This window comes from Elephantulus edwardii, unplaced genomic scaffold (genome assembly GCF_000299155.1).
Source record: "Elephantulus edwardii isolate Elephantulus edwardi_28Jun2011 unplaced genomic scaffold, EleEdw1.0 scaffold00083, whole genome shotgun sequence".
Taxonomy (NCBI): domain Eukaryota; kingdom Metazoa; phylum Chordata; class Mammalia; order Macroscelidea; family Macroscelididae; genus Elephantulus; species Elephantulus edwardii.
The window spans coordinates 10,335,119-10,358,786 of NW_006399833.1; the positions used below are offsets into that span (position 1 = coordinate 10,335,119).

The 23,668-nt window shown below is 39.1% G+C and overlaps 1 protein-coding gene across 4 annotated transcripts in view; it reads left to right on the plus strand.

Annotated features, from left to right (window-relative positions):
* Positions 1 to 23,668, plus strand: part of PAK3 (p21 protein (Cdc42/Rac)-activated kinase 3) — a 111,835-nt gene that overhangs the window by 76,135 nt on the left and 12,032 nt on the right. For all 4 annotated transcript variants that reach the window (XM_006889925.1, XM_006889922.1, XM_006889923.1 and 1 more), the window contains 5 exons: positions 2,128 to 2,176; positions 2,514 to 2,626; positions 5,728 to 5,845; positions 8,076 to 8,175; positions 8,662 to 8,858. In XM_006889925.1, the coding sequence (XP_006889987.1) occupies positions 2,128 to 2,176; positions 2,514 to 2,626; positions 5,728 to 5,845; positions 8,076 to 8,175; positions 8,662 to 8,858 (577 nt within the window). The remainder of the gene's footprint in view (positions 1 to 2,127; positions 2,177 to 2,513; positions 2,627 to 5,727; positions 5,846 to 8,075; positions 8,176 to 8,661; positions 8,859 to 23,668) is intronic.

A 23,668-nucleotide genomic window follows, 5' to 3' on the forward strand; every position in this document is an offset into this window, starting at 1 on the left:
CACATATTTCATAACATTAATTATAATACTCAGGGTCTGATAATCTGATTATTGTTTATCGCCTTTCGATGAAACTGGTTTCTACATACAAGGAGAGTGGAGAGTGGTTCCCAAATACTCTTTTGTTTTACTTTGTGAAATCCAGGTTGTAGGAAATGATGACCAATTACACCCATCAAAATGTATTCATTAAATAACAATTTATTACCTCATTCTTTATTAAGTGAAAAGAAGAAATACATACGACTGTTGCTTAAATGTTTTGGTCAGCATCTAAAGTGATCACAGATTTGTGTAATCCTAATTAAAAGGAAATGTTTGTGATATTTTAATAAATTTTTCTTACCAATTTTCTATTATGACTTTTTTTATGTTTACTGCTTTCTTTTTCTTAAAGAAGAGTTTTATTTTACTGGTTTACTTCCAAAGTTTGTATATATTATTTTTTACACCAGATGTTTCCCATTTCCTTTATCCACCACCCTTCCTCGACCCATCAAATTGTGTGAAACTATGATTAACCCCCTGGCCATCCTCACCCCTTTGCCATTTTAAAACATCAAAATATGTTGAAAGTTCCCATATACTTAAAGAGATTCTTAGTGATACACAAATTGTCATTTGAGGCCATAATTAATAAACATATTGGAGAGTCATCAACCAAGTAATAATAAATACTACCATTATTATAGGCAACTCTGGTGGACTAATGGTAAGGAGCTGTGCTGCAATCTAAAAGGCATGTGATCCAATCTACCAGTTGCTCCACAGGAGAAAGATGAATGATCTCCTTGTGGGCGATCAAGTGTCTCTGAAAACCTGGCAGAGGGTCCAGCTCTTGGTTGATTCTGACTCTGCTGGAGTAATCTGTAGTGACTCTAGGCATTACTTCCTTTAATCCTGACAATAACAATATGAAGGAGATTTTCTTATTGTTCTTGTTTGTGAAAGGGAAGCTGAGCTACAATTTTAAATGAAATTATTTACCTAGGGTTATACAAGTGGTAACTGGTAGGATTTCAACTGGGGGAGGTTTTAATAGATGATGACAGGAATTACTTTTCTTAATCTAATAGTGGGCATTGAGAGTGGTTTATTGACTGAGTCAGAGAATAAAAGATTCACATTATACCGACTGAATAGTAAATTGTTAGACTATGGAAAGACTTCAAAGGAAGTATTAGGACTCCTAAAATGGAGCTAGAATGGCACTAAATTTTATGCTGCAACATTTTTCCATTTTAACATTTAAGAAGTCTAACAAGGACTGAAAGGTGGGTACACCAGTAGCTGTTTGGCCATAGCAGGGAATCTCAATAGCCTAATATATTTGGAATAGCAATGAGGAGAATGCAATCTTTTCAAGACAAGAAAGCAGAGGTGGGTAGATAGGAGTGATACAGAGGTCTCTACTAAGCAAATGAGGTGAAAGGAGAGGAAGTGAGGAGAGTTGTTCATTTTTTAGTTAATAACTCTTGCTTTGGAGATTTAGGATCTTTGAACCTTGATAGAGGGGAGATTTTTGCAACTCTCTACTACCGCATGCCCTAAAAGCCAGGATACTGCAATTCTAGGGTTAAAACTCTAGTGATTTTGAGATTATGAAATGCTGGAGGGGCTTGGGGACAGAAAACCAAGGAATTAAAGAATTTCTCTCTGGAGAGTGCTTACTTTGTTAGATCAAGATATTCTTCAGAAAAAAAAAAGCATGAGAGACCAGTGTGTTCCTCTGCTAAAAGTTACCATGTCATAAAAGTTACTGAAGCAAAAGATGTTTTATATCTGAAACTAAGTCTTGCTTTAATTAGATGCTTACAGTGATTTTTGTGCAATATTCCACAAATTTCCCCAGGAAGCAAGGCTATCTTGCTCAGTTCATTGATGTCATGGCATATAGACTGGTGCCAGAAAGTCTGATGTGGATCCTAACGCCCCTCCCCCCTCAGGGGATGCACCGTGGTTCGTTCAAGTTCAGCGACTTTATAATAAAGTTCCTGTTTTTTACTTTATCCTTTAATCTTGAGTGTACTAATTTTCCTCTCCTGAAAATCATTGCCTTTTGTTTCAAATGACACACACTGGCAACATCTTGATTGCTCGTTAATGTGATCATTTTCACTTTCACAGGGCATCAGGTACTGTTTATACAGCACTAGACATTGCAACAGGACAGGAGGTAAGTGCTGACATTCAATCCTGTGCTTTATTATCCTTTGTTCATATATATCAGATTTCCTCCTTGATGGCATCCACTCCGAAAAAAAAAATTGTAGTCAAGAGACCTCACCCTAAGCCAGGCGACATGGGCGTTTACTTCACTGATGTAAAGATTATGAGGTGGATGGTTTATTAATGATTAATTGACCAGGGATAACAGGAGTATGGGTTTGTGGCCCAGAGAAAGAATTTTATAGATAAAGAGTGTGTGTGCTTCTCACTGTGTCCCTAAAAATATAGATACTGTCTATCTTCTAGTAATTACAAGTCACTCTTGTATTTCAATCATCATTCAGGTGGCCATAAAGCAGATGAACCTTCAACAACAGCCTAAGAAGGAATTAATTATTAATGAAATTCTAGTCATGAGGGAAAATAAGAACCCCAATATTGTTAATTATTTAGATAGGTAAGTATTTTCTCATTATGTATTTGTGTGTGTGTGTGTGTGTGTGTGTGTGTGTGTGTGTGTGTGTGTGTGTTTACATAGTATGTCATTTTCTTGGCAAATTGCTTGATTTGGGATTTATCCCTTAACAGCCATTATACAAATATTTCTCAAAATGCTACAACGTAGTTTGAGTATCGGATCTGTTGCTAAATTTGCACCCACTTATCTTTGCTCAAATATAAACACTTGAAGGAACACATTTTATGAGCATTTTAAACATGAGCAGTCTGGGTGGTTTCCTTTTCAAGATGCTGATTCTGTGCTGATCTTGCGTATAGGCAAGAGCCGACAGTGATGGTGCCAGTACAGTCTTTGGGAGCTCAAGTGTAGAATCTGGACTACAGTGGCCTTGTTTTAATGGGTGCTTCTTGATTAACTGACAGTGAGGTCGAGAGAACTGAGACTCTAATCTCAACCCTTTTTCCTAGACCACCTAATTAATGTCTCTTTTATCAGTGGTCTGAACAGTAGGTTATAACTAGGCGTTTAAAGACAGCATTACCTCTTCACTTGTGGTTAATGTCCTTCTTAATTTTATTTTATGAAGTATTTGTTTAGCTCCACTGTGCTTTGTACCTTGGAGAGATTCAGAGGATGTAAGACAAAGTCTTCAAATACATATGGCCTTGCTTTGTGTGGATTAGGCCAGGTAGAACCATGATAGAAAGAGAGAAAAAGGAAAGAGGGAGAAAGATCCTATTTTGTAATTCACCTCAGAGTTTTATAAAGTTTCACTTCAAGACCACGACATAGAATAGTTACCCGAGGCACTTGTAAACAATGCAAATTTTTAAAACCTTCTGAAGCACCAGAAAAGAGGGGACTTGTAATTTTAATTGTTTTGTTGGTTTGGTTTGGTTTTTTAGGGCTGGATATTGATTTTTAATAAGAAAGCATACTGGGTTTGGCATTGCTGTATAGAGGTAACTCGTGGTTGCTGTGATGCTAAACACTGTGACACCAATGTGCCAAATGTGATAATGGTTACCCATGGTGGACAGTGTTTGGTGGAGCTTCCCAATAAAAACAAGCTTGGAAGCAGGAGTGCCATCCATTTCCAAAATGGCTTGTCTCTGGAAACTCTATGAACATGGAGAAACAACCAAAGTTATACAAATGTTCAGGTCTTTTGTTCCATAGGGTTACTATGAGTGGTCTACGACTTGACGGCACTTGACAACAACAACAACAACATACTGGGGTCAGGGGGGTGGAGCTGGATTGTCTGCTGTGCAGTGGTGGTGGTGGTAGAAAGGCCGTGCAGGGCAGATGATGGCTACACAAATTGTTGATGCTGCTGCTGTTTCTTGGTGGCTTACTTGTTGGCTAGGTCCTTGGCCTTCTCTGTAGCTGCCAGTAAAAATATAGAACACTTCATGAATTTACATATAATCCTTGCGCAGAGGCCATGCTAATCTTCTCTCTGTTGTTCCAGTTTTAGTAGATGTGCTGCCAAAGCGAACACTTGTAATTTTAATTTTTGACAACCTTTTTCATGTGACTCTTATGGACACTGCAATTTGAGACTCACTGGATTAGAAAGAAAGTCTTCCACCACATGAATGTGGGCCTTAGAGCAGGGTTGAATGCTTGATATTATTCAACCCATTATAATTTCTCCCTCTGGCTAGGAGAGGCCAGAGAGTCCTGATACTATTGTGACGTATCTGTGTCCCCAGATCTGATTATTTCATAATTACTCAAAGATGATGACTATAGCACTATCAGGATGAAGACCTCAGCACACGAATATGCTGTAATTATGATTCACCAAATCCATGAAAACTTTTTAAATCAATTCCGTAGACTAAAAAATAATACTGACTTGATTAAATGTCTATAAATCTGGACACCTCGGGCTGGTTCAAGCCAAGAAGTGAAAATTATGGCTTGAGATATCGAAATGGGCTGTTCCCTGCTTCTGTTCATTGACATGGGTTTGTACCACGGTATGAGTAATAGTAATCCTCATAGGCCTCTTAGAAAAAAACACCTCTAATGATAGCAAATTTCAACAGAGTAGCAAGCAACAGATGCTAGCAAGGTTATGAAAGACTAGAACCCTTATCCACTGCTGATGGGAATGTAAAATGGTACAACCATTATGGAAGGAGTTTGGTGTTTTCTCAAAAAAGTAGGGGAAGGAAAATACCATTTGACCAAGCAATTGCACTACTGAGACTACACCCTAAAGAAACCAGAACTGCCATCTAAATAAATGTATGCACATCCATGTTTATTGTTGAGTTATTCACAATAGCAAAGAGATGGAAGCAACCCAAGTGCCCATCAACAAATGAATGGCTAGAAAATCTATGGTATATTCACACAATGGAATACTATGCCTTAGCAGAAAAATAATGAACTCATAAAACATTCCACAACATGGGTGAAGACATTATGCTGAATGAAATATCTCACTCACAAAAGGACAAATACTGCGTAGCACCACTGTTATAAAGCAGGTCTGACATGGGCGGTTGGAAGGAGACTAGGATAAGAGTGGATAGATAATGTTGTATTGGAACAGATGAAATAAAGACCTGTTTAAAGTTATATATGACTAGGCATTATATGTATAACAACAGTGCAGAATAACAGGTACATTGCAAAGAAGATTGAGGGTGCGGGGTAGGGAGGAAATTGTGCAACAATGAATGAATATTTTTTAAAAGTTAACTGGTGGAGGGAAAATAGGGGAGAGGAAGGAAAATGTGCAACAGTCAATGAGTGAAAATCTAACTTTTCTTCAAACTTTCGTTAAAATCACAATTAAAATTTTTTAAAAAGGAAAAACCCCTCTGGGTGTTTTCCATCCTCTAGTGAGCCATTTAATCTGACAATGCTTTGAGGTTTTTTTTTCCTTTGCATATTCTTTTCTACCAGTAAGATAGTATCTCATTATAACCACCATTTTCGGTGACCATTAAGATATTTTCTTGTTATTTAATACAACCAAATACAGAGACTTAACTGCAAATCTCGTTCTTAATGGAGGTATAAGAAATCCCTCACTTTCTTAGGCCAAAGTAAAGCCTTTTTTTCTTTTCTTGTTATAGCTATTTAGTAGGTGATGAACTATGGGTTGTCATGGAATACTTGGCTGGTGGCTCTTTGACTGATGTGGTCACAGAGACCTGTATGGATGAAGGGCAGATAGCAGCTGTCTGCAGAGAGGTAAGAAAATGGAGCGTTTCTACGTCAAAGAACACAATTAGCGATTCTCTATCTCTGGTTATTAAGGATGTTTGTAAGCTCAAAGTAATAGTGCACATATTGCCTATCCAAAATTCTAACTTCTGAATTCTATCTTCAATCTTAATAGCACTGTCCTGCGCTCCTTCCCCCTCCCCACCTGATTGGTTTAATTGCTTCACTGTGGATCTTTTTGAGTACTTTTATGCCATTCATGAGGTTCCATGTCAGATCCCTCCTTAGTTTAAGTCTAGGCTAACAGTATTGGCACAAGGCTTCTTTCTGAGCTGGGAGAATTTTCATATGCTAGATATTTTGTCCTATACATGCAATGATAGAAAGATCACATTATACTTCCAGTGTTCCTAGAAGACAATTCATGCAAGAGCTTCCTTACTCCAGGTAGTAGTTGCTTTCACATTTAAATCAGAATACCTGTGCAGTGGATCTGAGAGTATGTCCTTTTTCTAATAACAATGTGATACCCAAACTCAATTAAGCTATTAAGCAATTATTTATTCCACTCAATATTTTAAAAAAACTCCAACCAAACCAATGTGCTTCTTAGTCGAATTGCATCTTGGACATTACTGTCTACACATTGGTTGTTGTGAAATTTTCTATAAAGATAAGGCAAATAAACTAAGACCTACTGAAACTTGAAAAGAGGAGAGAAATAATTTCTGTTAACTTTTGCTTGACCTTTACATTAAATTATTCTCTCATGTTCCCTCCTTCCTTGCCCCTCTCTTTTCAATTTTCCCTCCCTGAATATGCAGACAGAGCCATCAGACACAGGTTTTAATTTCTTGCAATAAATCAAACTTTTTTTCCTCTTCAGGAGAACAGACTACACTGTTCCATTAATTTCTGTTTTCTAGTATTTGAACACAGATCCATTTAAAAAAAAAAGTATCTGGAGTGTCCCAAGTCTATCAGAAAGTTCAGGACAGTTGTTTTCACATCAGACCTTCTGATTAAACTTATATCATATAAGCAGAAACTTACTAAATCTTTATAAGCCTAAGCTGAATCCTTATTCTCCAGATATTGTTATTATGTGCTCTTGAGTCAAAAATGGCCCATAACCAACCCTCCGATGGGTTTTAAGAGGCACGAGAGGAGATGGTCCATCATTCTCCCACAGAGCAGTTGATAGATTTGAACCATGAGCCTTTGGGATTTTTGCAGTGCAGCTTCTTAGGTGCCATCAGATCAGCTCAATCCTAAACACAACAGAATCTACCTCGTTAAAGGTCCTCCGTTCTTTTGCTGAGCCTCTAGATAACTGTCAAAGTATGATCTTATTAATTGGTTAGTTAAGCTGTACTAAAGAGTAGTGATCATTTATCATGTCATCACCTTTCATATCCAAGTCTTCATCGAACCCTTCAGAGCCATCATTTATGTATAATACTAAATAGTAACACTGATTTAATGGGTAACATGACCCTCAACAAGATTGAGTGACTTAATGACTACAGCAGTGGGTCTTTTAATAATTTTATTCATATACACTGTGTTTGATACAGTCCTTCATTCAGATTATGTTTCATACAATCTTTCATGTACACTGTATTTCATACAACCAATCACCACTGAGCTATGCCTAATATCACCCTGTCTCTTCATGTTCCCATTGAAAGTTTCCCATTCCTTCACTGCCTCCCATCTACCCACTAAACTCAGCCATTCTAGTGGTCCCCACCACTCTCTCTTTCCCTCCCCCTTGTTTCCCTTCTCTTCCCCTTTTGAATATTCACACACGTATAACTAGTTAGCCTTCTATTTTTATGATAATGATTTGATGCTGTATTTGTCCTTAAGAGACTGACTTAGTGCACTCAGCATAATGCTCCCTAGGCTCTCCCATGTTATTTGTATTTTATAAAATCTTTTCTCCTTAGTGCTGCATAGCTTTCCATACAACAGTGGTCTTAAGTACAACAGATATTTTGGGACTGGTGCAGGATTTGGCTTAGGCAGTGTCTCCTTCTATTGTATATTGTACACGTGGTAATTGTGAGTCGGGGCCAGCACAATGACACCTAACAATAACAACAACAGCTCTTTTTTTTTTAACAACAACTCTTGAAACTGGTGTTCAAACATTTAGTAATCAATTTCATGATCAAATTCAGCTCTTGAATGAGATCTCTCTAGAAATTAAACTTAATATTTTAATTCATTTCTTTTCTTTCTGATTCAACAGTGCCTCCAGGCTTTGGACTTTTTACACTCAAACCAAGTGATCCACAGAGATATAAAGAGTGACAATATTCTCCTGGGAATGGATGGCTCTGTTAAACTGAGTAGGTATTTTCATTCAGATAGTGTTTGAGAGAAAGCAGGGAATTCCTGCTATTTTACTTTTACTTTTTGAGATGATAATGACTGTTGAAAGTGATTGATTTGAAAGCAATTATAGCCCTGTTTAAGTAAAGAATTTTCTAACACTGTGTTCCTTAGGGATGTAACTAGAGTTTTTTTAATTTAATATTTCAGAATTTCTAGTGACTTCCCTTGACTCAGTAATAAGTGTCTAGTTAGAAAATAGAAAGACTTCATAAAACTGAGGGAACAGTAACTTCCAGAAGAATGATGGTGCACCAACCAGTCATTTCAGACCCTTTTAAAACAGGAGACAGCTGACAGCGTAAGTATCAAAAGATCGTGAGGTAGACAGTTGTAGAAGCTCAGTATCTAACAAAGGAAAGGACAGTCAGTATGTAAAAATGACCTGTGGTAAAAGATAAACATTATGTAAGCCCATTTTAACAGACTTCTCTTCTCTGCAGCTGATTTTGGGTTCTGTGCCCAGATCACCCCAGAGCAAAGTAAACGAAGCACTATGGTGGGGACCCCCTATTGGATGGCACCTGAAGTGGTAACTCGAAAAGCTTATGGCCCAAAAGTGGATATCTGGTCTCTAGGGATTATGGCAATTGAAATGGTAGAAGGCGAACCCCCTTACCTTAATGAAAATCCACTCAGGGTAAGTTAAAAAAAAAGAATTCTGGCATCCTACTTATAGAAACGGAGCTCTGATAACTTGGTAGTAAGGAGTTGTACTGCCAACCCAAAGGCACACAGTTCAAATCCACCAGCCACTTGACAGGAGAAACATGGACAATCCGTGATTTGCAGCCTCTGAAAACCTACTAGAGGGTCAGCTATGAGTAGCTTCGGACTCGATGGCACATAACAACAACAACCCTTAGAAAAACAAAAGGCTAAATGGTCATTCCTTACCTCCATCAAAAGTAAGCCTTCATTCAGATGACAATTTTTTTTTAAAGTGTGACTTAGAAACAAGAAAAGTGTGATTAAGATGAGTTCTTTCCTGGGACAAATGACATAGAAGCCCAAATGCATACTTTTCAGAATTACAATGTGCAATTTTTACCTTGTCTTAGGATATTGCAGTGTTTCAAAATTGCTTTTAGTTATCAGTATCTCTAATTACAGGGTTCTTGGAAATTCTTTAGATTAGCAAACTGACTTAAAAGAAAAGTGTTCTCCTTTTTAAAACAAGACGTGGAAAGAATGGAGGAGTGTGTTTGTCACATGCCATGGTGCAATGATCTTCCTAGGAAACACTTTAGAATAATTTTTTCCAAAGTAAAGAAATGCATTTCCATAGCTATGCTGTTGTTTTTTTTAAAAAGTTATATATTGTTTTATTATCAAATGATTTGTTAAAGCAGCAACAACTTGCTGTGTGTTGAATGGAACCAAGAGATAATAATAAACACAGTGGTGGGGGCATGGTGAGATCACAAATTTAATTAGACCGTGAAGCAGGAATGAAATGGAAAGGCTGGGTAGGCCATTTCATTACTGTAGAAAACAGAGGTTTGATTTTTCATGTGATCCAGTTACCACTGCAAAGAGAGAAGCTCCGTTTTGTGGCCTAACCCCCCTAGCTCCTTTACAGAAATAATCCAGTAATCAGAATGGGCAGAAGGCACAGGGATAGAAATCAAATGCTTGTTCCAGTGTGGAAGCGAGCCACCTGTTTTGTTGTATGTACCCTAGGGAAGGTCTGAAGCTGTGTGACCATATTTCTAAAAGGCGTCACGTTGCTGAAAATAAAAAAGGAAGGAAACCCAAAATCTTCTCTCAGAAACCCATTCACAGACCCAGTCCCCCCAAAAAACAGCTTACTTATTGTTAATGTCTTTACTAAACAGGAATTTTCCCCTTGGTGGATAGAAACCATTATCCTGAGTAAATGGTTAGACATTTTCAGGTTAAGCTGGTAAAAATGCAAGTCAAATGGATGCAACTTTCTGCACGTGTACAGAAGCTTGCAAATGAATTACCTCATTGGTTTCACAGTGTCGTATTTTTCAGTAGGGAGCTGCCGTCTGTATGTATGGAATGAGTTTCAGCCTCCTCCTCATGCAGTCTAATTCCTCTCTGCTACATAGCCTCTCTCATCCTACTCCTTGTGCTGCCTAGGAGACTCTGGTTAGGAGGGAAAGCCCTGCTCAATGCCATCTGCTATTGCCCTGGTCTCAATCTGAAAGTGACATGTACACCCTGATCAGCTGCCTACAGATCTGAGTGGAAACGTAGGGGCATTTTCCCCTCCCTTGTGGTTCAGTCATTCATGGACTTAATCAAGCCCACCCTATGGGCCAGCGCATCAGGGTAATTACATGGGTTTTCCTTATTGCTTAACCACTTTTGCCCATTAAGAAAAGGCAGTGAAAGAATACACCAGGCCTCTTGTTTCCATGACTTGCCTCTTCCAAAGCTTTGGCATTTGGAGGCACTAAATGAATTGTGGCTATTTTGCTTCTTGCCTTCTAATGAGTAATTTACAACCTGCAGGATTTGAGGATTAAATAAGTGACTGTGCAAAGCAACTAGTTGCTTTACTGCCTTTATGACCTTCCTCGGGTCCCCAGTTATAACTGCTCACTCTTGAGCTAGGCCGCTAATTGTTAGAAAACAAGAAACACATTTTAATCTGCCTGGACATGTTCTAGCCTGGGATTAGAACTCCTAATTAAATGGCTTCTATCTTAGAATCCACAGTTTTGTGTCTAAATAAGTATCTGGAGATTAACAAACCACCCAGTTTAGGAAGCTTACATTAAGATCAGTCAGAAAGTCCATCTTACTGAATTCCACTAATAAGCATTTATTTGCATTGTTTACTGGTTATTCTTTTTGTGTGATCAGCCTCCAATGAATCAGTCAACAATTTCATATTTGGTCATCCTCATTCTGGATCTAGCTCTCTGCTAGGTGCTCTAGGTACTTTTACAGTTTTGATTTCAAACATGCTGTCCTAATCTGTTCAAGGAAGCATGGTATTGCTGGTTATATCCCCTTATTTCAGACTTAGAAAATGTATTTGCCGAGACTCTGGGGATATTAAAGAACAAAAGATATAAAATTAGCCTGCATGCATCTTGCATTTCTTTGGAATCTAGTAACCAGGCCAAACAAATGAGTCCTGGTGGCACTGTGGTTAAAACACTGAACTGCTAACAATAAGGTTGGCAGTTCAAGCCTTCCAGCTGCTCTGTGAGAGAAAAAGGTGGCATTTGGCTTCTGTAAATATTAGAGCTTTGAAAACCTGATGAGGGCAGTTTATTCTATCCTATAGGGTCATTCTAACCTACAGGGAGGCCTGGTGGCCTAGTGGCAAGAAGCTATGATGCAATCCTGGAGGCACACAGTTCAAGGTCAGTAGCTGCTCTGTGGGAGAAGGATGAGCACTTGCCTCATGCAACTAACTGCCTCTGAAAACCCGCCAGAGGGTCAGCTAAGGGTTGGTTCCAACTCTATGGTACACAACAGCAACAACAAAGGGTCAGAATCGATTTGATGGCAGGTATTTGGGGGTTTTAGTATCCAGACCAGAACTGCTGGAGGACTGTAAAATAAGATTAGTCTTTGCATTAGTCTTTGTTTTGCTTACAATTCTTATAATATCACCACCCATTCACCACTTTAGACTGTGAGGGGGAAAGAAGGAAATACATGAAAGGAAGACAGAGTGGTGTGCTAATGTGGAAAGAATTTGGTTCATGTAGTCAGGCAGATCTGGGTGGGTCCTGGCTCCATAGCCTGCAAACTCTGTGACCTTTCACAAACGTCTTTCAAGCCTCCTGAGCTTATTTCTTATCCATAAAATGAGAATGATAATAGATTTTGCAGTTGGTGCAAAAATTAAGTAAAGTGATATATGTAAATCATCCAGCACAGTGTTCAGTACCGTATAGGAGACGGTGGTGTTTTAGTAGTTGTTGTTGCTGTTGTTGTTAGGGGCCATCAACTAGAATATGACTCAAAGCAACCTTATAAGCAGCAGATCTGAGCCTTGCCCTATCTTGCACCATCCTTTTAATCTCCAGTATGCTCTAGTCCATTGATGCAGTCACTGTATCAATCCATTTCCTTGAGGATCTTCCTTAGACCCTATGCCTTTCTTAGAGAGCTCTGGTTCTGCAGTGGGAGTTTAGTGGTAAGGACCTGTGCTGCCTACCCAAGCATATGAGTCGAATCCACCAGATGCTTCTTCTCAGGAGTAAGATAGGCAACTTTCTCCCATGTGATTTACTATCTCTGCAAATGAGGTGTTACCAGCTATGAGTGGGTTCTGATTCGGTGATACAGAACAACCACCTTTCTCAGTATGCAATCTTTTCCCCAAGGACTGGCCCCTTCTAAAAACATACTAAAAGCATGAAAGATAAAGTTTCATCATATTTGCCTCTAAGAAGCACTCTGGTTGCATTTCCTCCAAGAAAGAGATGTTGATTCTTTTGGCCATCCATGGGATAGTCAATAATCTTTAACACCACAATTCAAATGCATCAATTCTTCAGTTTTCTTTAGTCATTGCCCGACTTTCTGATACATATGAAGCAATTGAAAATACCATGACATGGACTAGGCACACTTTAGGCTTTAAACGGAAAGGAGAAGATAGGTACTGAAAAATTTATCAGCCTATCTAGTGAGCTCTGGTGGTCTAGTAGTAAGAAGCTGCATTGCAATCTCAAAGGCACATGGTTCAAATCCACCAGCTGCTCTGTGGGAAAAGATTAAGCAATCTTTACTGCCTCTGAAAATGCACTGGAGGATCAGCTGTGAGTCTGTGGTGACTCGATGGCACACAAAAATGAAACAACATCTACATAGAAAAGGGAAATGGGTGACAAAAGGGGAAATGTTTGTCTTATTTTTTTACTCACTCATCAAGGGAAATCGGATTCCCCATCTCCATGACTTTTCTTTTCCCCCTGATGACACCTTCATTTCTTTGAGGAATAGGGGGTTCTTCAGAGTTCACTCGCTGTTCCACGTGTAAAAGTGTGGACAATCTCTTCATTTTTTTCCATTCACATTGTATTTCATACAATTATTCTCATGCACTATGTTTTATAAAATGAATCACCATTGGACCTTGCCCATCATTACCCTATCTTTTTGCCCAGATGCTTCCCATTTCCTCCCCCACCTCCACTCACCAAACCGTGCAACTCCTACCCATCCTCGGCCCTCCATTCCCACTCTTAACCCTGCTTGAGATCCCCTCTAATAATCCTTCTATTTTTACAATAATGGTCTTATTAAGTTTTTGTCATTATAAGACTGTGTTAGTTCACTCAGCATGATGCTTTCCAGCCTCTCCCTACTTATGCAGTATTTTGTTTAAATCATTGCTCCTGCATGCTGCATAGTATTCCATTGTGCAAATGTACCACAATTTGTCAATCCATTTGGTGGTGGTTTGACATTGAGGCTGTTTCCATGTCTTGCAATGGTGAATAATGCTGTTATGAAAATTGGTGTACAAATCTCTGTTTGTCCTAGCAGTGGAATAGCTTGGTCATATGGAGTTTCTATGTTCAGTTTTTTTTAAGAAACGCCAGACTGTCTTCCAGAGTGGTAGCACAATTTTACAATCCCACTAACAGTGTATAAGAGTTCCTTATCTCTTGCTGCCCTGTGAAACTTAGCTACTGCTACTAATGTGAGTGGTAACTCATTGTGGTTTTATTTGCATCTCTCTTATCCCCAGTGATTTTGAGTATTTCTTTATGTGCCTGCTGGCCACCTGAATGTCTTCCTCTGTGAAAATTTTTCCATGTCTTTTGCCCATTTTGTAATTGATTTATTAGTCTTTTTCCTCTAGACGCCCAGGGGTATTCTGTAAACTTTTGTTATGAGCTTGTCCTAAATGGTATGTTAAGGGTAAAGTCTGGGTCTATACATATGAAGGTTGTTTGCATTTCAAAGTGCCCCTTTTGTGTCTTTGATATATTCTCTCTAACTGAGCAAATCTATGAATAGTATAAATACCTCTTACCACACTATCGATATAATGAATTAGTTACTTTTCCCTCCTGGTTATAAAGGGGATGGGATCTTTTAAAATGCATAATTGCTCTGTACTAATTGACCTAATTTGTGCATAAAATGCCTTCTCTGACTCTCTGAGGTCAGAGAGTTATTAATTGCACTGATGTTATGGGTTTGGTACCATTCCAGAGACAGAGAGGAGACAAACTTCTGAGTGTCCCCCATTGCCTGAAGTCTTGTGCTCAACATAATTGGCCTTGAACATACTGTTCTTTGACCCAGGGACTTTTTCGGTGCATCTCTTTAGTAATAAACTGTCTTAGTCCTTCCTTTTGCCAAAGTAACACTCATTAAAACCAAACTTTCCTTGCGGATAGCATTCATGCTGTTAGTGTTCTGCTCATCTCCCAACTTGTTTTTGATTCAAGATATAATTTTTTTAAACTAATGATTATATTTACGTGATTCTAAATACACACAATAATTTTCATAAAAGAAAGATTTTGTTTTATTTCTCAAAACTGCGAGACTGTCTCTTTGTTTACTGTGCATTCACACTTAATATTGCCATTCTTATCAAATTATTTTTATGAAGTTTGGTATTTGTGAAATGTCTCCTTAACGTCTAGCTGAAGTCCCTATTGTGGAGCAGAGATCCTTTCCTAGGGTGCAGTTTTCCAAACCTTCATCCCAGTTGAAAAAATGTTGACTGTTCTCTTTTGATCCTTGCTTTAAGCAACTGTAAAACCATATCAAATCTTAGATCTTTGAAAGACAGACCTTGGTATGAGTAAGAAACATCTGAATCTTGGGAACAGCATGTGAGCCAAACATCCTAGACCAATGGTTTCTTTCCCTTGGTCACAAAATGAAATCACCTGATGATCTGTAAGAACATTCTGGCACCAGTTTTCTAACCCTAGGAAATAATGATATCCAAGACTAGGAAACAAACACCAAACTCTGTGATAAATCTTTGAAAGAATATCATGTAGATTTTTAAAACAATTAACAAACGCCCCACCTCTCTGAGCATGATTATTCAGTCAGAATAGATATTCTACTCATATTTACCCACTTAGTCTGGGGAAATGTCACAAGTACTCTGTAAAATCTTTGTTTAAATCCTGATACATTCTATGTAATTTTCTGAGTTATAACAATATTTTTTTAAAAAAAGAAATGACATCAATTCATCATAAACCTCCATGAAGTTTTTCAAATTAGCTCTTTACTGAAAATAGAGAGTTCATCAGTAAAATATGCTAGCTGCTACATACCTAATATAGGAATTCAGTGCCTAGGGAGCCCTGGTAGCCTAGTGGGTAAAGACTTGTGCTGCCAACCAAGAGTCATATGATTCAAATCTACTAGCTTCTCTGTGGAGTAAGACGAACAGTCTCCTCCATGTGGTTTAGAGAAAACTCACTAAGATGTCAGCTATGAGTCAGTTCAACTCAACAGCATAGCACGTAACAACCACCACCACTTCCATGGCAAAGGAGATGAGAGAGGACAGGTAAAAATTCTAACCTGCTGTCTATACTAAAAAGCTTCTACTAATGTTATTGTTGTTGTTATGTACCATTAAGCCAGACCGACCCATAGCAAACCCTCCAGCAGGTTTTCAAAGGCAGCAGATCACACAGAAAGAGATTGTCCATCTTTCTTCCACAGAGAAGCTAGTGGGTTTGAACCACATGCCTTTAGGTTGGCAGGGTAGGTCCTTACCACTAGGCCTTCATATGCAAATGTTAGTTTTCCTTATTATATTTATTATAGCCAAAGCCCACGGTCACTGCATCCCTTCCAATTCACAGTGTCCCCTGCCCATACAACGTTCCAACCATGTAAATCTTACAAAGTGCTGTAAAGTGGCTGGTGGGTCCAAACCACAGATTTTTGTTGTTGTTGTTAGGAGCGAAACATGTAACATACTCTACCACCGGGCTCCTGTTATTCCTTCCTGTCAAGTCAGAACCAATTCATAAGTGACTCTCTATCAGGTTTCCAGGGGGCTGTCAATTCATACAGGAGCAGACTGACCACCTTTCTCTCTCAGAGCAGCTTGTGGATTTGAACCACCAGAGAGGCATACCTTTGGATTAGCAGTGCAACTTGCTACAGACTAGGCCCTTAGGTGAACCAAGTAAATACCGGTTATCCTGTATATGTAGGAAAGAGAAGAGTATTCGCTTCTCTAGGAACTGAAAAACAGCAGCTAAGGGCCAAACTGCTTTTAGCTCTCTCCAGCCACTGGAACCTGTGCTGTGGATTGGAATGTCTGGGTTTGATGGCGCGTGCTCATTTGGAATTAAAGGCAGACATAAACTTCCTGAGCACCAGAGAAGCAAGCATACTTTGCTAGCACTTAGTCAATATTGTTTTGAATGTATTTCAGGAAGAGCAGAGCTGGGAGCATTCCCTTCTTTTTTTCCGTCCACCACTATGGAACAGCAAGGTTTATTGATGGTTTGTTGACATTCTCCCTCCTTTGAGTGTAAACTTGTGCTGAAAAGGAGGGGCAAATTAGGATAGCTGCAACTGAAAGTATTACAGAATAGTAACAGAGTTTCTTTTTATCAGAAAAAAAATCTCCTGTCAAAAGATAGACAGCTCTTAAGAATCATGAGTTGTCAGGAATTCAACATAGGAAAATGGGACTTAGCCATAGGAAAGCTAGCTGTAAGTCTCATTTAGATTGTAACTCAGAAGCAGACAGCTCAGACCAGTGAGTTATAACCCAGACTACAGCCAAAAGAGAAATTGGTTCCACAGCACAGTAAAAAGCCAAGCATCTCTGAGCAGGCAATGAGAAAGGAAAAAATGTTAACTTTTAAATCTAGTGAGCCATTGGTGATTCCATTTTAACCAAGATGGACATTCCTTTATCCCACTATTAATCTCATTATCCTTTAATTCTCAAAGTGTGCCTTGAGAATAGACCAAAATTAAATCAATGTAGTAGCACAGTGGTTAAAATATTCAGCTGCTAACCAAAGATCTGTGGTTAGAATAGACCAGTCGTTTCATGGGAGGAGAATGTGGTAGTCTGCTTCTATTAAGATTTACAATCCTGGAAACTCTGTCAGACATACTTACTGCTCTGTTATTTCAGGGTCCCTATGAATTAGAATCTACAGAAGTGGTTATTAGATTCGAACCACCAACCTTTTTATTTTTAGCCCAGTTTCATTACCACCACCAGGACCCTAAAAGCTAACTAAGTATTGGTAGTTAAGTCTTTCCACAATCGAGCTCATCCTAAGAAATACCAATTGATCCAGCAATCTCACTACTAGGTTGTTGTTGTTATTATGATGTGCCGTTGAGTCGCTTGTGACTCATAGCAACCCTATGTACAACAGCCCTAAACCATGCTCTATCCTGTGCCAATCTCACTGCTTCTGACACACCCATCCCGATTATCCGTCACTAAATCAATCCACCTCATAGAGAGTCTTCCCCTCCTGCGCTGTCCCTCTACTCTACCCAGCATGATGTCCCTCTCTAAAGGCCTGTCTCTCCTTACAACATGTCCAAAGTATGTCAGACGAAGCCCCAGAATCCTTGCCTCCATGGAGCAGCCTGGTTTAACCCTCTCCAGGATGAATCTGTTTGTTTTCTTGGCAGTCCATGATACATTCAATACTCTTCTCCAGCACCACAGCTCAAAGGCATCAATTCTCCTTCTATCCTCCCTAGTCATTGTCCAACTCTCTGATGCATAACAAGTGATTGCAAAGACCATGGCCTGTATCAGACGCACCTTAGTCTCCAGAGTGACACCATTGCTCTTTGATACCTTGGAGAGGTTCCTAACAGCAGACTTTCCCATCACAATGCATTTTTTTAATTTCCTGGCTACTAGTGCCAAGAGTGTTGACCGTGGAGCTAAGCAGACTAAAGTTGCTAACAATCTCAATCTCTTCACCATCCATCCTGATGCTGCCAATTGGTCCAGTGGTGAGAATCTTTATCTTCTTGACGTTGAGCCTCAATCCATACTGAAGGCTGCAGCACTACTGGGTATATATCTTAAATAAATAAGGGTTGAGACACAGGTAGCATTATTTAGAATAATAAAGAGACGAGGGGAAACCCAACTGACTTCAAGTATCCATCAACAGATGAATAGATTGAGAAACCATGGTACATTCACACAAAGTAATACTTAATATGCAACACTGAAGAACAAGAAAGAATTCATGAATCTATGAACAGTTTTTGGTCAAACATTCTTCTAGGTCGTATAGTACTGGTCTGTCCATTCACTGTACAGAGGTAACTCGTGGTTGCTGTGATGTTAAACACTGTGACACTGATGCATCAAATGTGATAATGGTTACCCGTGGTGGACAGTGCTTGATGGAGCTTCCCAATTAAAACAAGCTTGGAAGCAGGAGTGGCATCCACTTTCCATATAGCTTGCCTAAGAAAACTCTATGAACTTGGAGAAGCAGTGAAAGTTATACAAGTGTTCACGTCTTTAGTTCATAGGGTCACTATGAGTCATCTGTGACTCGATGGCACTTAACAACAACAACATGCACAGCTTAAATGCATTTAGAATCAATAGGGAACTCTGGTGGCCTAGTGGTAAGAAGCTGTGCTGTAATCCCAAAAGCACATGGTTTGAATCTGCCAGCTGCTTCAAGGGAGAAAGATGGGGCAGTCTCCTCCTGTGTAATTAAATTGCCTCTGAAAATGGGCTGGATGGTCATGTAGGGGTCAGGTTCCAAGCTGATGGCACACAACAACAAAGAGTCAGTTAAAATGTGAGGACTGCACAGTGGACTGGACTTGGGGGGAGGGATTGCATAACAGTGAAAGAATTTTTCTTTTACTTTTCAAGGAGAACAGTGAATTGGGGGAGGGGGTAGGCAGGGAAAAATTGCAACAATGAATGACTGGAAACCCTACGTCTCTGTAAACTTACATTAAAATTAATAAAAATATAATATCAATTAAAAAAGTACAAATAGTGTATAAGATCATTGTCATAAAAACCTAAGGTAAAGTTTACACAGAGATAGAATTATTGGGTAGATACTAGAATGAGAAAGGAGAGAGAGGGGAGTAAAAATTAACAAATAAGTAATAGATCCCTGTTTAGATGGTGAAGGAAAGGGGATGTCCAATAAGGGGATAAGCACAGTATCACTAAAGAAAGGAAAGACCTAGAAATATAGAAGAATTAGTGGAAATCAGCAACACAGAAAGGAAACGGGGAAAGTGCAATTATACGTGGTTCTTGAAATTTTTGCTGTGAGATAAAATGTGTATGTATGCTTACATGAAAATTAATTTTTTTTAAACTTTGACTCAAATCCCAATAAAAATAAGAAAAGAAAAGCAAAGTTCACTTTAAAGATAAATCATGGAGTTTGGTGATAAACTATTGTCCACAAAAAGACCCACTCACATGTCTTACTGATTTTTGATGTTTGTAAAAAAAAAAAAAAAGTAGCTTTTTGCTACTGAGAAATGACATTCCCATGAAAAGAGGGCTTTTCTTAATAATTAAGGTTTTGGGAAGTTCTTTACAAAATTTTTCCTGCTCTGTCCTCATCTTAATCTGTACCTTTTCCAGCTGATTTCAACAGCATTTTAGAAGACATTTTGCGTTGTGATAAAAAGTGTCTTAGATAAGCTTCCCAGAAGGGAAGACTCAGAAACAGCAATTTTAGGTTTAGCCCTGAGTTCTAACCATGTCTCAAGAATCAGGCTGATGCTTTTGCTTCAGCCTGCTTTGCCCTCAGCTCCACCCTCTTTAGTTTTTGTGCCTAGATAGCAAAACTAAGCACAGCTCTATACCTAGTCAGGCCCAGCAAATGTGAGGGTATTAGACAAAAAGTTTTCTAGTTTCTCCACCAGGTGTGTTACATGTTTTTTGAAGTAAAGAGAGAATTCTGTTCCCAGATCAGGAGCTCAATGAGCTTGTTTAGATTCCTTCTCACTGGACTTCAATTTCCTTATCTCTTCAAAAGGGTGCAGTTTCACTTGATTGTTGGATACCAGTGGCTTCCAAGAAGCCCTAGAGCCTTAATGTTTCCAGTAGCTCCAGGAAGAGGTCAAAGGGGAGAATCACATGGGCAGGACTTTTTCACTTTGATTTGTTTTCTTTGGTGGCTTTTGCATGAGATTTATGTAACAAAAAGGGAAACTCATTGAGCCCTTGCTCTGAGTCTTGAGTTCTTTGTTTTATAGCTGAGAACGAGAACTGTTTAAAAGGGATATATGATTAGGTATGACAGGAGCCCAGAATGAAGGCTGCATAGTGTAGTGGACTTGGGCGGAGGGATTGTATAAGGACGAAAGACTTTTTCTTTTACTTTTCAAAGAGAAGAACGCACTGGAGGGGAGGGGTGAGCAGGGAGAAGAGTGCAACAATGAATGAATGGAAATCCAAAATCTCTGTAAATTTTCAATAAAATTAATAATTTTTAAAAAGGGGGGGGAAGCTGTCACCTTCCCTGACTCTGTAAGAAAGGCTATCATTTGAAAGTATGTTGTCTAAGGGGTGGTGGGGGGAGCTTACAGAGGAGTAATCTTCAAAGAACATCTCAGAGACATCACTTCCCTGATCAAATTAGCAGCCCATAGAGTGGAAAATTCTTTCCTCGTGTACCAAGTAAAGACCTTTTATCATTCTATAAAGGACATTGTATATGGGACTCAGTAATAGCAATCTTGGAAAGAAGTCAGAGAAGAGCACTGTAGTAATAAAGCTGTTATAGGCACAGGGTGTAGAGTCAGAGTAATGAAAAGAATCTGATGTTTCTATGCCCAGAGTGGTTCAGCTGATAAGCTGCATATCAAATAGAACTTCAGGTTATAGAAGCATTCACGTATGTTTCACAAAACATACCAGTCAGCCTGTTTGATGCTAATATAGTGATTTGGGAAAGGCCAAAATAATCCAGGAACTAGTTCTTTTCAGTCCTGATATTCTGAAATGAGACAAGCAATTAATAATGTATATATGTACCTTGGATCTCAAAGGTAGATGTAATTAAAGACAAAATAAGAAAGCCAGCATACCAAATATTGTTGTTGTTAGGTACCATTAAGTCAACCACAACTCATAGAGACCATTTGAACAATAGAGCTGAACCTTGTGCCATCTTCTGATAATCTCTTCTACACTCAAACTCATTGTGGGTAGTTAAACATGATGTCTCTCTCCAGGAACAGCTTATGCCCAGAGTGAGACAAAGTTTCAATTCATGAGACACCAAGTATGGACAGTAGGTTTGTGTTTTAAAGACCAGAAAATGAGGCAGTAGATGAATGGCTGCAAGTTCCTTTGACTTCTTGGTTTTCTAGCCTTTATTTTGATTTTTCTTCTCTTTTTCCCACCAGATAGCTTCTTTCTTCACTGTGCTCTGGCTCCTGTCCTTGCCCCACTTTTGCCTTTTTCTTCCCACCCCCAATAAAGCTTCTCCTCTACTACCTCCTCCATTTTGTTTTCCTTCATTTCCTCTCTCTACCATTCCTCACACTCCAAGATTGCCACGGTTCCAAAGTTTGCATCCTACTTGACTTTCCAGGTTTGCTTCACGAGTGCATATAGCATATAGCCCCAGTTCCCTTCTCACTATTTCCTGTCAAGTCCTTTTATGACCCACACATTTAATTGAGCACATTTGAACCATTTGGTACTTGTTTTCTGGCATTGGAAAATCTTCTCTGTTTGAGAAAAGGACTCTAAAACTAGGATAACAGCAAGAATTATTTAATTTTATCATCAATCTTTAAGGGGATAGAGTTATGATAACCTGGTTGTTGTTACATGCCAATGAGTTGACCACGACTCATAATGACCCTATGCATAGTTACCCTCATTACTTCTGTTACTGTGTCAATTCCTGGAATCTTCCTCTCCTGCAGTGTCCCTCCATCCTTCTGACCATGGTGTCCTTCTCCAAGGACTCTTCCCTCTTGGAAACATGCCCATAGTATGTGAGACAGAGCCTCAAATCCTTGCGTCCAAGGAACAGCTTGACTTCACCCTCTTCAGGACAGATCTGTTAGTTATCTTGGCTATGGTATGTTCAATACTCTTCTCCAACACCACAGCCCAAAGGCATCAATTCTTCTTCTGTCCTCTTTGGTTATTATCCAGCTCTCTGATACATAACAAGTAATTACAAAGACAGACCATGGCCTGGATCAGGCACATCTTAGTCTCTAGACTGACATTGTTGTTCTTTAGCACTCTGGAGTGGTCCCTGACAGCAGGTTTTTCCCAATGCAGTTTATCTTTTGATTCCCTGACTGCTGGAATGTTGACAGTGGTAACAAGCAAGCTGAAATTATTAACAGTTTTAATCTCTTCTCCATCTGTCATGATACTGCCCATTGGCCCAATGGTGAGAATCTTTGTTTTCTTAATATTGAGTTTCAATCCATATTGCAAACTACAGGGTCCTTGACCCTATGCAGCAAATTCTTCAGGCCCTCCTCAATTTTAGCAAACAAGGTTGTATCATCTATATAGCGCAGATTATTGATAAATCTTTCTCCAATCCTGATGTCACATTCTACCTCATGAAGCCCAGCTTCCCAAATGTAGATTAATAAGGTATGGAGACAGGACGCATACCTGATGGACTCCCTTGCTAATTTTGAACCATCCAGTGTTTCCTTGCTCCATTCTGATGACTCTCTCCTGGTCAAAGTATAGATTTTGCATGAGAACAATCAAGTGTTGTGGGATTCTCAATCTTCTCAAGGTTAGCCACAGTTTGTTTTGATCTGCACAGTCTAATGCCTTTGCATAGTCAATGAAACACAGATAGACAGTCCTCTGGTACTCTGCTTTAGACAAGAGCCATCATTTGCAATGAATCCTAGTGCCACCGTCTCTTCTAAACCCAGCTTGTGTTTCTGGTACCTCTCTCCCTAGATTCAAATATTAACTCCCCTGTGACTTGTGTTATTAGGTAGAAATTAGACCCCATAGGTATCTATACTATTCATATAAGATTTGCTCAATTGGAAAGAATTCAACAAAGACACAAAAAGGCATTTTGAAAATGTAAAGAGCCTTCAAATGTATAGCCACAAACTGTGCCCTTAACATCTCTTGATTATATTGTTTCTGGTACCATCAACTTGAAACTGACCCATAGCTGACCCTCCAATGGGTTTTCAGAGGCAGAGTACATTACATGAGAAGAAATTGTGTATCCTTCTCCCTTGGAGCAGCTGGTGAACTCCGTGGAACCCCCTTCTCCTCAAAGAAATGGAGGTTTTATCAGTGGGGGGAAAAATAGCCAAGGTATTGGGGAATCCAATTTCCCTTCATGACTAGAAAGCAAGAGAAACATCCTCTCTCCCCCATTTCTCTTTTCTGTATAGATTTTGTTTTGTTTTTGTGTGCTGTCGAGTCAAAACTAACTCATTGTTGACCCTCCAGGAGTGGGTTTTGAGAGGCAATTAATTACATTTGAAGAAATTGCCTATCTTTCT